Source organism: Aulonocara sp. 'chitande type north' Nkhata Bay, linkage group LG11, assembly GCF_057382095.1.
Source record: "Aulonocara sp. 'chitande type north' Nkhata Bay isolate Kocher_YH1m ecotype deep benthic linkage group LG11, A_spYH_male_GT1.1, whole genome shotgun sequence".
Taxonomy (NCBI): Eukaryota; Metazoa; Chordata; class Actinopteri; order Cichliformes; family Cichlidae; genus Aulonocara; species Aulonocara sp. 'chitande type north' Nkhata Bay.
Genome location: NC_141354.1, coordinates 24,268,920 through 24,289,864, shown reverse-complemented (window position 1 = coordinate 24,289,864; position 20,945 = coordinate 24,268,920). Strand labels below are relative to the sequence as shown.

The window sequence follows — 20,945 nt, the reverse complement described above, 5'->3', positions numbered from 1 at the left end:
GCAACGCAATTTGCTGCACCATAAGTGTTTTTTGCTTAATTTGAAATGATATCATGACATGTCAGAGCATTGCGGGGACAAATGTCGACATTATTTCTCAGTGAGAATTTTCAACAGTGTGACTGGTTTCACCGCAATGATGCGCAATCAAAACAGAAGCAGAGTCACTTCACATATTTCTTTTCTTTTAAATATACAAGGAAATGATAAGCCGTTTGGAAGACGGGAACTCTTCTTAATTGTTTTTCACTGCAGTGGAGAATCTTTGTGTTCTGGTTTGCAGCGGTGTGAAGTGGGTGTACTACACAGTACCGGCATGCATAAATGAACCATCAGGTTTTGTGTTGAAAGCAGCCGTGCCAGAATTAGCCCCTGTGGCTCCTGATTAGAATTGCTAATACCACTGACTATAATTAGTGAACATTCTTGGATGTTGTATGTCAGGAAACCTTTGCCCCTTCTGAGAGCTAACCTCCATCTCTGGATTTTCTCTGTCCTAGGTGCACCGTGCTATTCAAAACCCCCGTCCCTGCTGGGCCCGTACCCTCGCAACCCACCCTTTGACTACCCCTGGGGCTTCAATCCCTACCTCCCAGGGGCCTTCTCTCTCAACAACTGCCCAAAACTGCCCCCTGGCTCCCTCTACCCCTCCCAGTTTTACCCCAACCCCTTGCAGAGCAGCCTTTCACAGCTGCCTCACCCCTTCTCCTCCCTGCTCCCGCCTGGAGAGGCAGGTGGGGGTGAGAGGGGAGCAGCGGGGCAAACTGGCGGGACAAATGGCACAGCGGGTGGTCAGCCGGCCAGACTCTGCCTGCCGCCGTACCAGGGCAGCCTGTCGATGGGTCGGACAGACATTGGCAGCGGGGCAACACTGGGAGAAAGGGTGGAGCCCAATCCTCCGGGTCTCGGCTTGACCTTGGGCCTGGGAGCGGTCAGCTTAGGAGCTGGGACTGGGACAGACCAGCAGAGCCCCACAGAGAGAAGAGGAGGGGTGAAGCAGGACCCAGAGTCAGACTCAGACCTGGAGATAACAGATCTGAGCGACTGCAGCTCGGACAATGAAAATGAGCATGAATTTGGCATTCGGAAGGAATCCAGCCATGCGAACCGATCACAGCTTGTGTTAGATGGGAAGAAAGGAAGCGTGTTGCCTCCCATCTCCTCTCTTCCTCCACCAGTGTCCCCACATCCACTGAAGAGCCTGATGCCCATTACTCCTCCTCCCCCATCCCTGCCTAGGTCACTCTCACCTTCCATGGCTCTGCATGAAAGACACAGGGAGACAGAGACTCTCAAACTGATACACAGCTAAGACATTTTCTGATGTGTCCTCCATCTTGCCAGTCTATGGTCTGATAACTCTCTTTTTCTCTCCTTTTGTTTCTCTGAGATGAATTTTCCACTTTAAATCATCAGATCTTTTCCAGCCCTTTTCCAGGAATGGCAGTTAACTTCTTTTACTTCTAAAACTGCAGTTTTCCTGTTTGCTGTGCAAGTTTTGAGCTTGCCAGCAGTCCATTACACTACTGATTCATTCATCTTAGAATATATGGGGTGTACAGTTTTTAGAGTGTCGGCTGTCTCGTCCTTTTTATTTTGATCTCTCGCACCAAATGGTTTGTAGATTTGCTTTATGCATTGCCAGCACTAGTCTACAATTTGCTGTCTGCAGCTGAGCTACGAAAGAAGGCATCGAGGTGGGAAATTACAACACAGCAATTCCTGCCTTGACAAACATTAACAAACAACATCCCTAAACTAACAGAACAACAAATGATGCTCAGATCGATCCAATTTTACAGATTTGCCCTGTAATTCTACAGATTTAGACTATAAATAATTACTGTGGCTTTTAAGACATGGTCAAATACTGCCACCTAGTGGTCCTTTCACTCAATGTCGTTTTCAAAGAACTGCAAGTGTGTGAGTGAAGCTACTGCCCTGAGTTCATTTTGCACTGTTTTTTAAAATATATATATTGTTTATTGTGGGTTAATTTAAATGTTAACAATCCATCTGTTCAATAGTGCTAACTGTGACGGTCTGTGCGTATTTACTTTGTCTTGGTGCACATTTTCTAACAGGAAAGAAAAAGAGAGCAGGAAGGAGCTGGACCAATCTAGAATTTGTATGAATATTTCTGTATATATTTTAATATGGTGTACATGACATTTAATTATAATTCACTATGATAAGATTTAGCTGTATTGTTGTGATTTTATTCAGTATTTAAACATGTTGGAAAATTATAAGCTTAGGTGTATCAAAATTGAAATTATTAATGGCAGAAGATCTGCACTCTGAAGACTTTTTTTTAATGTTGAGGACTGAGCTCACGTTGGGATTTGTCTCTGATTTCCTCAACCCCAGTTAATTGTGCCCTTTGGTCATTTTGTTCTTGCCAGATGCCCAGTGTACAAACCCTTTGGGTTCAAAAACATGCCGGCAGACTTATTTTTCTAGTTAGCATTCACCCAATGTTCCTGTACTGTAATTAATCTAATGTGAATAATATTGGTCTTTGCATTTTCTTCTTTAAATCCTCCCCCCAAAATCTGTTTTGATTATTTTTCAATCGATTCTTTTTGTCCATGCCAGCAGCAGAGCAATTTGTTTTGCTTGAGGACACTAAACAGTGGTGGGAGGGAATACTTACAAAAAAAACTGTACCTTTCCTCTCCCCAGATCTTATGACCAACATCCTTTCTACAGCCCTGTTTCTCAGCGTGGAGTGAACAGTGAATCATATTGTACAGTTTCATAGCCTTTATGCCGATGGTTTGTCAAACAGTGGCAGTATACCGATTATTTGTGAAAGCTCTATTGTAAAGTTAATGTAAAACTCTATGTTTGTTGAGTTGCTCCAGGAAAGGCCTCCAGTCACCTCCACAGGAAGAACACTAACAGCTGTAAATACTATTTCCTCGTGTGTGTGTGTGTATGTGTGTACACATCCAGAAATGACAGTGCAGTGGTTTTACCTGTCATCTTTCTTTGTTTTACTGTAAAGAGGAAAAATGGAAAGTGCAAAAAGAAGAAAAAGAGTAATATCTTCAAAAGCAATAAATATTATTCTGGATAGCGGACTGTTGACTGTGTTGTTGAAAAGATTTAAAAAATACGGTGCTTCATACATCACAATTCTGACACAATCTGTGGAATTCAGGTCAGTGAAAAGAAATATTATATTATATTATATTATATTATATTATATTGACACCAATAATGATTTGATTTTTTTATGCATTGGTGAAAAGTCCATGAAAAGTGTCTCTTAAACTGAAAAAGCACAGTAATTGCACACCATGCCAATTTAATCTGAACTTTTCTTTTCCTATAAATAATTAAATCTTGTTTACATTTAGAGATCTCTGCCCAAACTTTCTGTTACTTTCTGTTGTGTTTAACTAATTGTTTACCTGCTTTTCTTTTAGATTGGCTTTTACAAGCTGGCAAAATGCAGACAAATGAGACATTACAATTACACATGCAGAAGTTGTTATCACCATTTTGATGTATATTTTAATGTTTTAAGATGATTGTTAGGATGTTTTATATATGCCACTTAATGATAGGAAACATATTCCATTCAGGGAATGTAAAATTTTAAAACTGTTTGTTTGCCATCTACAAAAAAAGGGGGAATTTATAAAGCATTGCGTAATAGCACAAATCATACTGAGGCACTTTCAATGAACCTCTTAGTATTACAGAGAGGAATTTATTACTCGCACTTAAGCTCAGTCAGCATGTGAAAAATATTTTAAAGAAAAAACACCTCACTATCAAACAAGAAACGTCACTGTGCTTGTGATGATCACTGGTACTCACTAGACAAAACATTTGCAATTGTCATTACCAACTGTAACTAAATTTGTTTGACAAATACACAAGGAGTGGGGCTGCAGACATAGAGGGTGAGTCTTTTAGAAAGGTGTGCAACAGAAAATAGTAACATCATCATTAAAGTTCAGATCATTTAATGTATATGTGGCATCCACGTCATGTGTACATCATTTGTCACCAAGCGCTTAGGCCTCACTACTTTTCTACGTTAATCCAGGGAGAGATTAAATTAATTTTCAAAGAAGTTTGTCAACCTGGAAAAAGATTTAAAGGTCAAAGAGAATTTATAAGCTGACACAGTACAGGTAGAGACATGTATTAATGATTTAGAGGTCAATTTGGAGACATTATTTGCATCTACAATGTGTTCTTTCAGACTAGTGACACAAAAAATTCCCAAATACACATTTAAGGGTTTATTTTGCTACATTTTTTTTATTTATGTAACACAGTGCATATTAATCAGACATTATATTTGTATATGTAAACACTTTACTCATGTTACAAGAAACAGTTGCCTTAATGTAAGAAAAAAAAAACAAATCTTCTAAATCTTTATTGTTAGATGTATTTGGAACGTTTGCCCTTTTTATCTCAGGGTCAAAAAATCTCAATGTAGAGCAAAAATAAATACTTAAATATTCATTCAGTCAGTCAATACACACACACACACACACACACACACACACACACACACACACACACACATATATCGTTAGGTGTAGATTTGTTGCCTGGTCGTTATCATATTTCTCCACAGTGCGGCGCCAGAAGGCTGGAAAATAAGTGAAGCATCGAGAAAACCAGGGAGAAAAGTTTTTTGAGAGTTCAAGCCTGTAAAATATAAATAATTCATATTAATACTTAATTTCCCGCAGACATAGTTCCTTCAGACATTTCTGATTTCTTAGCTTCGCAGTAGTGAAGATAATTTTTTTCTAAGCAGATACAGAGATTGACACCATCCTACATATCAATAATTTATGCTTTACACTGTCGGTCTTTGTTCAGAACATAATACACATTTTTAGAAAGAAAAAACTGTTTTGTTTTTGCTGCAACATTAATTATAAAAGAAAACTGAAGACGAATGGGTTTAACAGGTTTCATGTAAGTAGTGGACTGGCTAAGTAAACAATAGACAGAGGAAGGGTTTCATTTTGTATTGTGTTAATAACACTTTTTGGGTATCTCGTCTAGATATTTCTAAATGGTAGTAAGCGAATTCGTGTTTACACAAATATAAAGGGTCCATAAACACCGTGCTAATAAAATTCTCTTGTGTTGCAGAGAGTAGGTTCTTAATGGGGACAGGTTACTGTGTAACACAGTGCGGAAACAAGCCGTTTGTAGGGGTTACTGTTACGTTTTTATATAACATTCAAACCTTAAAACACACGTAAATTGACAAAAAGTTATAATATTGCCACTTTTATTTATTGCGTACTCGATAATTTCGAAGCGGTACACTGTAACTTCCCCCCCTCGCGGTTAATCACTCAGTTTTTTTTTATGTGTACTTCCGCGTACAATGTTATTTTTTTTCTTCCCACTGACACACGGCAACTTCGAACAGGAAACCTCTTAGACGTCTCGCCTGTCGGTTTCTCTGTATTTACGGGTAAGTACACCATTCATAATGTTCACATGCTTGTGAACATTATCACGCTTTTGGACTTTTACGGGTTTCAGTGCTATAGTTTGAGTGGTTTTTGGCTATTTGTTGGCGCTGGCTTCCCCCCCATACAGCCAGAGCGGCAGACGATAGCGTCCGCATACAGGAATGCTGTACTCGGCTCACTGCACGACATCTCGTCCTGTGCGATCAAAGCCCATCTGCAGACGATTTTATTCAACATTTTGGCCATTTTCATTAGCACTGGGATAGCCACAGGTTTATTTTGTGAACTTGTTTAACAAAGGCATGGGAGTAACAGGGGAAAGAAAAAAGAAAAGAAAAAAAAACTTAAGGTAGCAAACTTGTCTTTGTGTATTTTTTGGCAAAGCCATCGAAATTTTATACGACTGTCCTCAGTTTCGGTTTAGCCCAAACTACAAATCACTTTAATATTCTCAAATGGAGTTATGTTTTGTATTGAGCTAGTCAGTGGGAAGTTTATAGCTTGTGACCTTGAGAATTTTTATGTATTTTTTTCTTATCTTCTTTGAAATAGTATCTTTATGAAATGTATCATATGGGTAATCTGGTTGTTACAGCTATACAGTGTGAACCTGTGTGTATTTTACCTCATAAATGTTTTTATTATATCCAGCCTGTGATGCAAGTATACACACACATACAAAAAATACTCTCAGCACATTATAGAGGCTTAGGAAACCACTACCAGATCAATTCCTCTGTTTTCCTCTCATTTATTTGTCGACACTTTTTTCCCACAACATGAAAAGTAGCATCTGTCTTATCCCTCCCAGTTTTTCCCCCCTCCCCCTTTGCTTCCTGTTTCTATATAACTCACTTATCAGATCGGCCTATAGACTGGGGGTCTCAATGCAGACAAAGTTCAATAATTAGTGTCTGTATGTAATTGATTGCCAGTGGTGATGTTTTTTCTCTCACCAAGTGCATTGCCTGTGCAAAACAGGCAACAGTTTCCTGTGCTCACAGGAAACTATAATTACTGTACATCTAGTGGTGCATCTAGTACAGCTTCAGTATCTCATGCTACCCTAGACAGAGGATGCTAGGGTAGTGTGGGCTGTGTATGCCAGTAAGCTGTAAGTTAGTAATTAGTCCTCAAAGAAAAACGGTTGCTTTTAAACAAGTTGTCAGGGCAGTTTATCCAGGCTTTTTTTTAAAGTCACCAATCATGAGCTCAGTCAAAGCCACCTTAGAATCACCCTAAATTTTGATGATGCTTATTGCCCATTATTTGACTCTGCCTGTGTGGTAAGGGCATTGGAGCTGGCGGTTTTAGAGACTGTGACTTGTTCCCAGTCAGCCGCTGCACCCCAGAGGCCCCATGTGAAGCAGGCTCTGCCACTTCCTGTTACGCTCTGTTAGACTAGAGGTGCACTGCACTTGTCATCTTTCTCTCGCTACATTTTACAAGTGCAGGCTTGTCTGGAGCCCAAAGGCTACCTTCTCTTCCTTTTAAAGGAGTGTTGGCTATTTAATCTGAGTTGCTGCACTGCTCTCTCCCTCTCTTTCTTCCACTCTCTATTGTTTTAGACCTACATAAACTCAGCCATATCCCCTCTTTCTTAGTGAGGAGGAAGATAAACTCAGGATATCGCTACAGTGAGCCATTTTCAGTTGTTGTTTAGCCTATGTGAACGATACCAAACAACTGGAATGACGGGTAATGCACTTTCAGTGGAACAGCCAGCAGCTGTCCTAAGGGCCTGGTGGTGTATTGCTAGCACAATGATAATTTACTGTACTTGGGCTCTGACTTCAAAGGGAGCACAGGTATTCTTCTCTGGCTGAAGATAGTCTGACAAACAGTCAGCAGATAATGAGAGATGGAGTGGACTCCCTGCTATTCTCTCTGTGAGTCAGAAATCTCCTGATTCCTCCTGAATGAGCTCACTAGGTGAGGTGGGGTGAAGTTCCAAACAACTGTGTGAGATGGTGAACAGGAAGGTGCTCATGCTCTTCGGCGCGTGTGACGTGAGTTTTTGTGAAACCGCAACATATGACCTCTGATCAAGGCACAACACTATTGTGTCATTGTAACTACTTCTGCATTGGTTTGCATGGATCTCTCATACATCAATAACAGCACAGATTTGTTGGCTGCATAGATATAATGTTGTAGCTTCTTTGCATAGTTTTTGTTGTTGTTGTTGTTTTTGCACGGTTGTGAAATTGTACCTGTACCTTTTTGTTGCATTTGCATAAAGAGAAAAAGGAGGCACTTTGCAACATCATATTTTTATTCTTGGACTTTGCTTGTGTAGCTTTGCGTGATTCACAGTTCAGACTAAAGTCGTGTCGTCTTGTACTGGGCTTCAGTGCAGTCTCTCTCTCTACATCCACCCCTGAGCAACACATTTCAGGACCTATCTATTTCTGACTGTCTTCTGATTGGCAGTCTCTTGCAAACAAAGGATTTGAACAGTAGGTGGGTTGGGCTGCAGTGCTTACAGGTTGACCATATTATTAGGGGTTATCAGTGCTCGCTGAAAGGAAATGTTTAGACCAGTCTCACGTTGTGAGCTTTTGCCTCCGCTGAATCATTTGCATATATGCTCATGATTAATATGAGCATCCATCATTGTAATAGCGCATATGTGTCAGAAAATAAGAAAGAGCGTAATAGAGAGCGAGCAGTATGTTTCTATGAGTATTTATGGTGCCTATGTGGCCTACATGTGGGAGTTCCCCTTTAATTGAGTAATACATTATTCATGTGTCATTATGGCTTTCCAGCATAGACCAGAATGTATCTGTTCTGGGCTTCTTCTGTGTTTTTACTTGGCTTGTCTGTTTTTGTTTTTGTTTTTCTCACCTGTTAAGTTCCGTCTTCCCTCTGCTGTCATTTATGTTCTGCTCAAACTGCATGTGCTCGAAGTGGATTTGCAACTTATGAGTCATATGTGTGCAGCAGTGATGTCCCGCTGCAAATGAAGCAGCCCTTTTGATTTCAAAATGAATGCAGCACGAATCCTTATGAGCTTTCTGACTGATGATAGGAGTTTTTTGTGCAATTTCAGCCTTGTCTCCAGGAGCTTAAGCGTCTTGTATGAAAAAGAAAGAAAATGGAAAGACTTGCATCTATCTGTCCAAATGTGAGTCAGACGGGCTGGCTGGAAGGCCGATGTGACAGGGGGTGAGGGAGTGAAGAAGCAGAGAATGAGCTCTTTCATTTGAGGGTCAGAGTGGAAAAAGCGAGACCAGACTCCACTCTTATGTTTACTCTCGAGGAGTGAAAGATGGTGGGGGCTTGGTGGGGTGAAAGGTCCTCCAGTCAAGTGTGTGGAGACAGTGTGTTGGCTGTGTGTTAGCACACAGCTCTTTACAAACAATCGCTCATCCTGTGTTATACAATAAGTCATCATTTCCATTGTCATTTTAAATAATGGCAACTTCTATATTTATATTTTGATTACACTGTTCCACTGCTAGTCTACCCTACATAATGTATTACTTTTAACTGTGATGTTTGGTGCACATTTAGCCTTACAGCTTCATACATGTTCAAGGGAAAAATTAAAAAGAGAAACCCCAGAAAAAGCAAGAGGAGAGGATGAGGGATTCGTCTTTTATGCTGGCTAGGTAGTTGGATAGTTTTCACACACAGAAATGTGGCTCTGAACTTGAAGCATTCCTTGTGAAGTACCGGTACACTGGAAGATTATTATTGTGACATACCGAAAATAATTCAGATACCTCTCCTAATACATGGAGCTTATTCTTAGAGCTTTATCTATCGACCTTAAAAATAGGCCCCTGATAAAAGTAGTAGCATTGCAACTAAGTGTTCCTATTATTAGGAGTGTTATAGTATAGTATTGTTTGTTAATTGGAAATATTTAAAAAATGAAATATTAATTTGTTGTTTTGTTAATGACAGAGCCCAACTGATACAGGAGACTGACACCGATATTTAGAGATTTAAAGAATGAGATATTATTTTATATCAGCCGATGTTTTTTTTTCTTCTTTCATACACATGAAAGATAAACATTTATTTATTCCTTTACACTCTTTCCAACTCTGCCGGGATCAGGTTGTTGTTGTGTTTGTGGTGTTCCAAACACTTGTTTCCATCAGCGAAGTTGCCCTTTTGAGGACAAACTATGCAACATCAACTCTTATAATATTACTGAAGGGTGTTTCTTCCATCTCTTATTTACTTTTTAAATTTGAATTTATGAGGTAGAGCTGGGCGATATGAGATTTTTTCATATCACGATATGTTTTTTTCATTTCAGGCGATAACGATATCTATCACGATATAAGCCAAATAACTATATTTGTAAGATTTAAATGTGCCGTTGCTCACAAGTAAAATGTGAAATAATCAGCAGCTTGTTTTTATTTAAATATTTATTTCCCATAATAAGTTCAACAGGGTAGATGTACTTAAGGAACATGAGACTTTTTCAGATAAATAAAGGCAAATATTGCAAACTACACAAAAGGCAGCCGCTAAAGCGTTTAAGTTTCAAAATAGAACAAACAAAACAGACTAAATTGTCACTTAGAAACAAAATATTAATTCTAAAAATAAATCTTAGTTTGTTTTACAGAAGAACAGACAAAACTGACTAACTTTTGTCAATATCAAATAAACTGAGAACTAAAAGGAAATTCTCAATCTCTCCTTGTTGTATAGCTGAGCTTTTCAAACAGTTGTAACAGTTACTTTAGCCTGACAAAAGCCGAATGACGAATCAGCGCTTCCAGTCAGAGACTGAGGCTACGTCCACACGTACACGGGTATTTTTGAAAACGGAGATTTTCCGTTTTCGTTTTAAAAATAATCCCGTCCACACATAAAGGCAGAAATGAAGGAAAACGCTGCTATGAACATGCCAAAGCAGCAGGTGGCGCTAGATTCCTAACCGTGCAGAAATGTTGGCCAATCAGAAGTCTAGAAGCCTCGGTGGGAAAAAGTAAACAAAGCTGGGGCATAGAAGCAGAACCGAGTCGTATGTGTGGAGGGACAGTAACTGTGTGTATATGTAAGCATTTAAACACTGCAGAGAGTAGAATTAACAGTAACAGTATTGTAGAAATTCATTTCACCGAAACAATAACGTGGCGCACAGTGTGACGCATGCACCAGTTTATTGTATTTCCAGACTTGCTTTCGGCACAATTTACAGTGCACGCTACTCTGTTTTTGTCAGACTTGAAATAGCCGAAATACCTTCACACTACGGAACTTCTATGGCTCTTCCGTTCGACAATCTCTCCGGCGTTGGAACCATCATCTGTTTTCTCTTCGGTCACGCTCGGTTGATTTCTCTAGTCGGCACACTCATTTCCTCCATTACCCGCTGGCTGCTTCCCAAACAAACACACGTGCGGCTTGGCACTTGTGCTGTACGTAACAAGTCACGCGACGTGACGCTGCGGCTGTGATTGGTTCGGCTCTGCGCTACTGAATTTGGATTGGCTGACCTTTTTTTTTTCTTTTTTTTTTTAAGAGGACAAGAGCGGCGAGGTCTATCGCGATAGTTTAATTTCTCTATCGAGTAAAAGTTATATCGCGATACATATCGTTATCGTTCTATCGCCCAGCTCTATTATGAGGGTTTTAACATCCACATACCTGTGTTGATTTCATTGACCAATAGTTGTCGTCATTTTTTTTCCTGACAATGCAAGACAAGACAATAGCTAAATAAAAACTAATGCACAAAGGCAAAAATTATGATGAAATGTGTCAACACTTTCCTCAACTAATAAAAATGCAACTAAACTAATTTGGCTGTATAGAAAGGCGGGACAAGTTTGAAAGTGATCCAGTCAGAAGTAATATCTTTGTGCAGTAAAGCTAGATGCACACATCTGATATGCCGCCGACAAACAAGGTGGAGGTGGGGGCAGAGGTGGTGGTTTCTCAAGAAAACACAGCAAAATGTCAACGCTTGGGAGGAAGAGCAGAAATTTCACAGCTGATGTGAAGGGAAAGATGCTGCTTTGTAAACTGAGTGGAGCCACTGTCACCAGAAAAAGACAACAAACATTTACAATTTAAATTTAGAAAATAATTTAGATGCCCAAATTATGAGTTTTAGTCAAAAGGTTATGACTAAAACTAAATTAAAAAAAAAAAACTGTCAAAATTAACACTGCTAGATTAGCAAAAGTTAAAATCATTGGAGTGCATCGGCCGACTGATACATTGGTGGCTCTATACATGCAGCTCTAGTTAATAACACAGAGCTGTGGGGCTGGTTTAGTTATATCTTAACTAAACCAGCCCCAATGACTAGCTAACCATTGTATCTGGTTGTATTTTCACAATTCACATTTTTGCTTTTTGTAGCTTTTAAAATTTCCTTCATTTATTGTGATATCATCATCATTCATTCCTTTGGTTGTGTTTACAATGTGGTAAAAAATCTTTGGAGACAGGTCAATTTTCAGTAATGAATAATTCAATAATCAGTTTAATGTATGGTCTATAAAAATTTAAAAAGAAGTGCATTATTTCACTATGGTTGGCCGCTTTGGGGGTGCTCTCTATACTGTGCTCCAGTTTTTCCATCCAGTGTTTCCATTTTTAACTGCAGTCCTAGCAGTGAAAAATGGAAACCTTTCTCCAAAGTTGGAGTTGATGTATTTCAAAGGTTATTTTGCCAGCAGTCTTTTAATGTAAGAGCTCTGTATAGTAAGAGAATCGGATCAAAATATGACCCAAGTTACACTTTTTTAGAGGTAGCATACAGCGTGAGATAATCCACTAAATATCCAGTCACAGTTCTGCAGATTCTTCCATTTGGTTTAGACAAGGGCATTGGTCGTGCGGATCATAGCACACCAGACAACCATTTTCTCATTGCGGTTCACCAGAAAATTTACCTATGCCAGTCTCACATTGGTTCAGTTGGACATCACACAAGCTTCTTACTAGGAAACTAACATGTAATGTTAGTTGGGTAATGTTTAGAAAGGTTCAAGGCTACAGTGCATATGTGAAAGAAGGAAATTATTTCTGTTGGCAAAATTGGAGCCAGTGAATATTGGCATCTGTGTCTTTAAAAAAGGCACAAGAACCATAATCTCTAGCTGAATGACTTGTAACTAATTTGGAGACCGGATTTTGACAAGAAAGAAGCCTGTGGGGATATTTGCAGTCCTGCTGCACTCTTTTCATTTTTTTCTTTTTTCTTTTTTTTTTTTTAAACTGCAGGCACACTTTGAGAAATATTATTTCTCAACATGTGTATTTCATTACTTGGAATGCTACTGGCTATAGCCTCCCAAATGTATTGTCAGTCAGTGTTTGCTTTAAGTTTTTATATTGATAACTGTCAATAATATTGACATATCAATTCACACTTGAATAACTGTGTTCTTAGAAAAATCTTCATTGCCAACCATGAGAATGATGTTTGAAGCATCCTGAACCAAGGTGCGCCTGTGTGCAAGTACACAAGCATTTTTTGGCAATGTTAACCTCAGAAGCTTTGAATCTGGGCAGGCTAAATTCCTTCCAGAAATATTCATCCTGTTCCCTGGCATTTCTGGCTTTGTTTGGTATAGTCTTAAAATCAGCAGCAAACGAACCTACAGTGGACACACTAATGCACGCAACAGACTTGTGAATTAGTCGGGAGTTGTTTTGGTCCGAAAATGCTAATCAGAGATGTCTGTGTTTGGTTTTTAGCAATTACTGCTCCACACACACACACACACACACACACACACACATGGAAGCAGTTAGGACAAGCTAGAGGTTCACTGTGAACTGCCAATCCATGCCAGTCGATTTGCCTCAGCCTATCAACTGTTTCCATGAAGCCAGTGACCTCTATATGGGGATAAGGCGAGAGAGAGGGGATGGGGCGTTTTTGGCTTGGAGTTGAGGGTTATGAGAGTAGGAAAGTGAAGTATGCTTTAGCTCTGAGGAGCGACAAGAAAATGAATCAAACGTCTGTTAAGCCTTCATGAATATGTGTGCATGAGGACATGGAGGGGAGGTTATAGCTCTCGTTATATGGGATGCCTTGTTAACCTCTTTAAACTAACAAACACTGAGGAGTATTGCGCTGAGAGTTGGTTGGGGGGTTCTGTCCAGCATCATTAAAAACCTCTGAATCTGCTCAACTAAAACCATATGAAAAGAAGGTCATTGATTCTTTGCAGAGGTTTTGTCCAGATAAAGGTCACTGGACTGTTGCAACAGTCCAGTGGCCAATGTAGGATCTTGTGAAGCAATGAAGAAAAAAATCTGCCTGTGCTTTGCCCGCTCTGTTGGCCATAATCTTATTTTAGCCACTACGTAATGGTTGTTGAATTACATAATTGACCCTTGTCTACTAGCTATGAATGCACTGGCTGTTTTAGAAGTGAGTGTAAAAGGGGCCACTTTGTTTAACGCCAGAGGTAGAGGAGAAGAAAGTAATATATACTTAGAGAGATGAAAGTCACAGAGGGGAAAAAATGAATGGTAGACGAAAGCTGTGGTAATGCAGAGGAGGAGAAAAGGCAGTCTTACCTCTTCAGTGCTGATGAGCCACTCCCTTATTGCGCATGCACTGATGCACCGACTTCCCCTGTGCATGCACGCTGCTGTGCAACATAATTATGTCACAGGTAGCCTTTTTTTGTTTTTTGCTCATTCCCTGCCTAGTGACAAGGTTTCAAGGATAACTTTGCCCTCATGTAATGCTCAGACTTCTGTTCTGTTGCCCTTTTATCTCACACAACATTCATAATGTGACATTCAGTCACATCAGGACTACTTATCCTGAAATGTCTTATTGCTGAGAATATGACTTTTAATCAGATATGTTTGTTTCCTATGTCTTTGAGCTGATCTCTGCAGGAGTAATGCCCATGAGTCATACAAATTAAATAACACTCTCTTTGTACTGCACTGAGGCATTTTACACCTCACACGTGTTCTGCTCAAACCCTGCTCCTTCCTTCCAGCCCACTAACACACAGCCTTTCAGTGCATGTGCATTTAGGCCTGCACTTTTTCATACTTGTGGATGTTCGATTTATATGCCATCATGTCCATAGGTTTGAACCTGATGTGGTTGGAATGCAAACTTTATGTTTTAATTCAAGGCTTGAGTTGGTTAGATGCTGGGAAAGGATTAGTGATCCTCCATTTCAGTTGTCATCTGTGGTCTTTCATGCTGTTTGGTGTTCCTGAGCTGGCCAGTGCATTCCTTCTATTTAAGAATGTACCAGATTGTTGATATGGCCACTCCTCAAGTTTTTGTTATCTCTCTGATAGGTTTATTTTGTTTATTCAGCCTAATGACAGCCTCCCTCGCTTTCATCAACATCGCTTTGAGAGTTTCGGTAAAAAGATGCCAAATACAAGTTGAATCTTGTCTTTGTTTTGTCAGCTGGCCATGGCTTGTCAGTTAGATGTCCAATTACTTTTGAGCCTATAAAAATAGGGCTTATATATAAAAATGTGTATAATGCGATACTTTTGTTAAACACCAAAAATTCAAGCTGAAGGTCTGCACTTCAATCAAATCTTAACTGTTTGATTTTTAAATCAACTGTGATGGTGCACAGACACAAAATTACAAAAGAATGTGTCCAAATTCCTATGGATCTTACTGTGACCTTTTTGTGACCACAGGATGCTTATTAAGTATAAAGATGTATAAACACAACATCGGGGCTTTATGTGTTGCCACATCAATTTTGTGCTGGCACATCAATTTTGTGCTGGCTAAACATTCAAAGATAATGTGATGATGAGCTGAAAGACTTTAAAACTGTTGAGTTATTTTCTTTATAGAGCCGGCTGTCGGCTAAGTTGTTAATCTAAACATCTGTGTGGACTTGACATCCCAACACACAGCACATGCTCTACAGTCAAGAGTTCCCTTTGGTTTTGTTTATCCTGAGGTGCTAGCTTACTGTCAGCTCTGCCAGCTGCAGCTAAAACCATTTGGTCAAGGTTGGAAGAATCTAGTGTGCATGCTTGTTTATACTTGCTGAAGAGCAGATGTATACTCTGTCGGCCTTCAGGTGCAGGGCCATGCTCTTAACAGTGTTTCTCAGTACTTACATGCTTGCTACTCTTTCCAGGGTGTTTCACATTTATGTTTCCATTGCCTGTTTTCTCTGTTTTTCCATCGTGGCAGCCTTGTTCTTAATTTCCTGTTGAAGTGTGTCCCTTCTTTCTTTCTTTTTTTTAATTTCTGCTCCACACTCCCTCTCCTCCTCCTCCTCCACCTTCACCTCCTTCCTTACCAGACCACTGGTTTTACTTCTTCTGTCTTCCATAAGGTCAGTATAAACTATATACTGGTGCTTATAGCCACAGTTTGTTTTTTGTTTTGTTTGGTTTCTTGCTTTCTTAGTTATTCAAGAGCTTTAGATTCCAAGATCACTAAAACAGGATATATGTAATACATATAATCATTTTTTGGGAGGTTTTTTTTTAACATGTGTGTAGTTAACAAAAGAAAAATCCTGATCCACTGAAGCCATGCCTGCTCTTTAAACAGTTAAATGGTTGTGCTGCATAAGTGGGTACATTTGAAGAATGTGCAACTTATTAAATAATTTTTCATATCCGGCCAATTTTACATTTTGATAAGCGAGCCGCTACCTTTGTTATGTGGCCACATTTGGCCTTAAGTGTTAACCACAAGAGATGACTAGACCTAATACAGGAAAGTCAGGTTACCAGTTTTAGATGTCAGGCTTTTGTTGGTAGCAGCGTTGTGATATAACAACTACTGGAAAGTCCAAACTTGACTTTTTGCACAGTAGATTTAACAAAATGCAGCCACACTGCTGTCTTATTTGATGTGGCGTCAGTTTGGAGCCAAGTCTAAGCAAATCTTCAGAAAATGTAATCAAGCTAGTTTTCATAATAAGGTTTGAGTAAGTCCACAGTTGTGAAAACTTGGGAGTGTTCTTCAGAAGCAGCTTGTTTCTCCTGCTGCTCAATGAGTTAGTCATGAAAAGCTATTGTAGCAGTGCCTGCTGTTGTCTCGCCAATGGGAATTTAATTGGATGAGAGCATATTGACCAAACAATCAACCAGATTTTGAGATCAGTCTGATATGTCTAAGTGTCTTATTTAGCTTTTATTTTAAATATATATAATGTTGGAAAAAAATATTTTGAATATGTTTTAGCTGCAAGTCAGAGCACAATGTGTAGCCAGGCCCTGTAATTTAAGGCCATTTGCCCCTATTCACACCATTATCATTTGAGTTCTGTTCCTCATTTGTTCAACACTGGGTTTCATTTATGCACTGCATTAACTTCCTTATCTGGTTCCCATGTGAACTAAGAGATGAGCGGGACCGGAGGTTTGTTTGATTCAGTTTTGACAACCATGTTTCATGCGGAAACACTTGTGGGCACCAACTTTTTTTTTTCTTTTCAAAATGTCTCACTCATTCTCATCTCTTTTCTGTCTCGCTTCCTCTCTCTCTTCGCATCTGATAGGTCATACAGGAAATGGTTCTGATAGCTTCCTGAGGAAATTACACCCACTTCCTGTCTGTGTGCCTCCCCATTTGCCACCTTGTCAATTTTTTTTCCTAGTCTTTTCTCAGGCTCCTCAAGGATAAGCCACTGGGGGAGTGGAGGAGCAGCAATACTGCTAGAAATCCCCCAGTTAGTGCTAATGAGGTTGAGGCCTGATGAGCAAGCCAGATAAACCATACAGCAGTACAAACACAGCAGGCAATGGCCATTAGCTGTTGGGTTATTTTTGGATGCTACCCTCATAGCATATAGAGAACAGGACACAACCTATTGTGACCAAGTATAAGAAGGGAGCAGTGACATATGTGTATACAATGGATTCTGTAGCCAGGTGCACCAAGTAATTGTAAACAAGTCTACATCTATCTAAATTTAGTGTTTTCAGTACAGGATGTATGTGTCTACATCAACTGGTTCCTCACAAATTTCTCATATTTTCACTTAGAATAATTTCTTACTCTATCAGATATTTACTTATTCCAACTTGAGAGCCACTTGCTCACACTTCCTTTTTTTCTCTCTCACAATCTCTTGGGTGGTTCAGTTTGACTTTTAAAGCACTTTCAAAATATCAGCAAACCCTTGACCTGGTGTGAAAACCTTTTCTAATCTCTCTGATTAAGAACTTCAAATTTGACATCACCAATGGGGCTGACTAGCAGTGTGGTTTGTTGCAGAAATATGAAATCTTTTACTGCAATAGTTCAACTTTTTTTTTTAAACTAAAACATGAAAAGAAAAGAAGGGATCCTAAAGTTCCCCTCCAGACAAAAGTGTATTTTGTTTATTGTTACATTACATTTGACCTCCATTGTGTTCGAGGAAGCATGCTAAAGTTTTACTCCATTAAGCGGTTTTCATTTTCAATTTCTAAGGAGAGAAAACTACTGTGATCAAATCAAATGTGTAAGGATGATTTTGTGATAGCATAACTAGTTTGTAAACTCCTTGTTGTTGTGTTGTGAACTTCAAAAGTGTCAGTGCACAGTTACTAAGAGTGGACCAAAAATCATAGATTTGGGATTTTCGTGTAAGCAAGAAGCAGAGGTAGTTTAGAATTCGGGAATTGAATTGATTTCTGTGTATGTGTGCAAAAATGAAATACATGTCAGACACAAGTTATTATGTAAAGCATGGATTTTAAACATCTCTTCTGAACACATATGTTAATAAAATGTGTCCATAGCAAATGATCAAAATTCATCCAGTGTTGCACTGTTTATCTTTCTGTGCACACTTGGCTGAACGTATACTTCCACAGGTTTATAGCATTCCTCTTGTTGCTGGCACTAGTTTTTCAAACTGCGGCATGGTTCGGGGTGACCTCTTAAGCTCTGTAAATAAATGTCTGCATAATATTATGTTAACATAATGTTGCAGTGGAGATTGCTCCTGTGGTTCAGTAACCTGAATGTGTTTTTTCTTTGGATAATGAACCTTTTAGTTCTTGGTTTTAAAAATGTTGCCATGCCATTTCTCCTCTGCGGTGCATCATTTAAACTTATTTATAACACAGGGGTCTGACAGCCACTGCCATGTGATTGCAGGAGTTTGATTGACAGGTGCAATGCAGATTTTGGGGTGATGTCACAGTTTGACGACTCCACTCTTCTTGGTCATAGGAGTTGTGCTAAAAAGCTCATTGTTTTAATGTCTTGCAAGTGAATGTGGGGTTTACATGAGAGCTGATGCAAGTGTTATCATGCTGCAGCAAAACCTTGGTGACCTGGTGGAAATATAAAATGTTAAACTGTGCAGGCTGGTTGCTGCTTTTTTTTTTTTTTTTTTTCCTCCCATCTTTTTTTCCAATTTGAAGTGTTAGACGTCTGCATGGTCTGAGATGAAGAGGAATGCTTTGTAAAGACCAGCTGTCAGAGAGCACACACACAAACACACAAGTTTACCAGCAGCTCTCTACAATAACATAGGAATGGCCCCCTCCCATATACGTGCTAGGTCCTAATGCACACACATACGCACACACACACACACAAAGGCACGTACGCTTGATGGCTATCATTAGATTGATGCCACCTGACACTTAGTTAGTACTGGAATGTGATGGAAGGGAGGGGTGGTGGGCAGCTGCCGACTCAGGAGCACCGGACCTGATCTCCGCGCTTCTGGGACGCTCTGTTCAAAAACTCACACCCTTCCTTTTTTTCCCCTTAGCAACGCCTGTATCAGACTGGAAAGACACTTGCAGCCTAGAGCTTATGCCAGTTATCCTGTAATGTATGTGATGGGCAGAGGGTCTGGTTATTGCTCAAGACCAAGACTGTATCCATCTGTTGTCTGAATTGTGCCATATGCTGGAATGCACCACTTGGCTCATTCTGGTCAGAGGAGTCCCTTCATAGTCCTAACCCTGCAATTAGCTTCCCTCTGCCTACCCCAGTTTGTCTTTCAATGTGTGAACTTGTACTGCAGCTCCTCTGAAATCAACCAAGACATAACAATAACAAAGGCTCAGATTTCGCTGTCCTGTAATAAGGAGAGTGAAATGCTGAGAACCAGTATTAAAAGCATTTTATGAATGTTTATATTCTTTAAACATTTAGTCAGTAATAATTGGGGAAACTACTATAAATAACTGCTATAACTACTATACCAGTATAGTAAGTTTGTGCACTTTAAGACAGTTGTTGGCTCATTTTTTCAGCTAAAACTCCAGTGCGGTTTGATGGTCAGAGAGTAAGTAAAGAATAAATATAAAATCTAATTCAAACAGTTACTTGGTATATGTGAACTTTAGAACCTCTTACTGTACACTGAGCTCCATGGATCTTACAAGATTGCTGATGCAATTTTCTGGTGAATTGACTGGTTAGTAGACATTTATTTTGTACCTGTAAGTCTGCATAAGTTACCATAGCAATGTACCCCGTTTTAAAAGTTGACCACTTTCACAGCACTGAAAACACAGTATTAGTAATGGAGTTAAGCTGGTTAAACCCAAATTCTACTTCATATTATGACCCTCTGGACATATACATAATACAGTAGCAACATGTCCATAATAGCCTTTATAATAGGTATTACTACTGATTAAATAAATTAAGCTAATTATTTCTGGTTATTTTTGGTTAAACTCAATAGGAATGGCCAAAATTGTTCAGGAGTTCTGGGCACTTTTTGCCAAACAGAAGTAACCAGAAGTCAATAGGAATGGCTAAATTTGCCCAGGATTTTCTTTCTCAGTTCAGTTTTTGTTCTCACGCACCTATTGTTAAAACTTGAGTGTGTTAAGAAACGTCCACAGCATTTTATCTTTCCAGTAAATGCGTAGATATGTTTTTCCAGCACTAATCATTGTCGTCATGGTGTCAGAACTTCTTCAGTGGCATGATAAGGTATCTTTGATGGTCTCACTTTAGTATGGCGTTGGCGGTTGGGTCTATGGATGTGAAAAAGAGGAGACGTTTCCCTCTGTGTCATGTTTGTGTATGTCCGTGCAGATGTGCGTTCATGGCCCTGGCAGGCCTGTGTCTCTCTGTTTGGCTAACCCCTCCTACGCATGTTGCTCCAACACTGGCCTTTCTCAACCTGCAGCCCACTGGAAATGGCCATGAATGAACACATTCTCTCACTTTCTGCCTGTCTCCCAGTTTCACTTTCTGCCTGTTTGCAATCTTACCCACTGTTTCACTCCCTCACTTTACCAGAGCTCACGGTGACTTTCATGTCTTTCTCACCCCACTTATCTTCTATTGAACACATACACTGAAATCAGGCCATAAATCAAATAATGATCATCTACACAGTCACATTTCCTTATAAACTCTAACCACTTAGTGAGTTATTTGTTCCTACTTAACAGACAACATGCAAAACCGCATATGTGAGCAAGTTTACAATGGCACAAAAAGTGTACTTAAAGTATGAAAAGACACTGAGAAACTCTGTGGATTTCATGAATCTTTTTTTTTTAGAAGAAGCTAATATAGTGAGTTTATCAAATATCTTACAAATTACA

The 20,945-nt window shown here is 39.5% G+C and overlaps 2 protein-coding genes across 7 annotated transcripts in view; both read left to right on the top strand.

Moving 5' to 3' along the window:
- Nucleotides 1-3,029, top strand: part of erfl1 (Ets2 repressor factor like 1) — a 49,423-nt gene extending 46,394 nt beyond the window's left edge. For both annotated transcript variants that reach the window (XM_086309957.1, XM_086309956.1), the window contains exon 7: nucleotides 501-3,029. In XM_086309957.1, the coding sequence (XP_086166083.1) occupies nucleotides 501-1,312 (812 nt within the window). In that variant the 3' untranslated portion in view covers nucleotides 1,313-3,029. The remainder of the gene's footprint in view (nucleotides 1-500) is intronic.
- A 2,174-nt stretch (nucleotides 3,030-5,203) lies between these two features.
- arhgef1 (Rho guanine nucleotide exchange factor (GEF) 1) overlaps nucleotides 5,204-20,945 on the top strand; it is a 44,648-nt gene continuing 28,906 nt past the window's right edge. For 2 of the 5 annotated variants that reach the window (XM_086311260.1, XM_086311259.1), the window contains exon 1: nucleotides 5,204-5,467. The gene's annotated coding sequence lies outside the window, so the exon portion shown is untranslated. The remainder of the gene's footprint in view (nucleotides 5,468-20,945) is intronic. The other 3 variants (XM_086311262.1, XM_086311261.1, XM_086311263.1) reach the window with 2 other exon arrangements.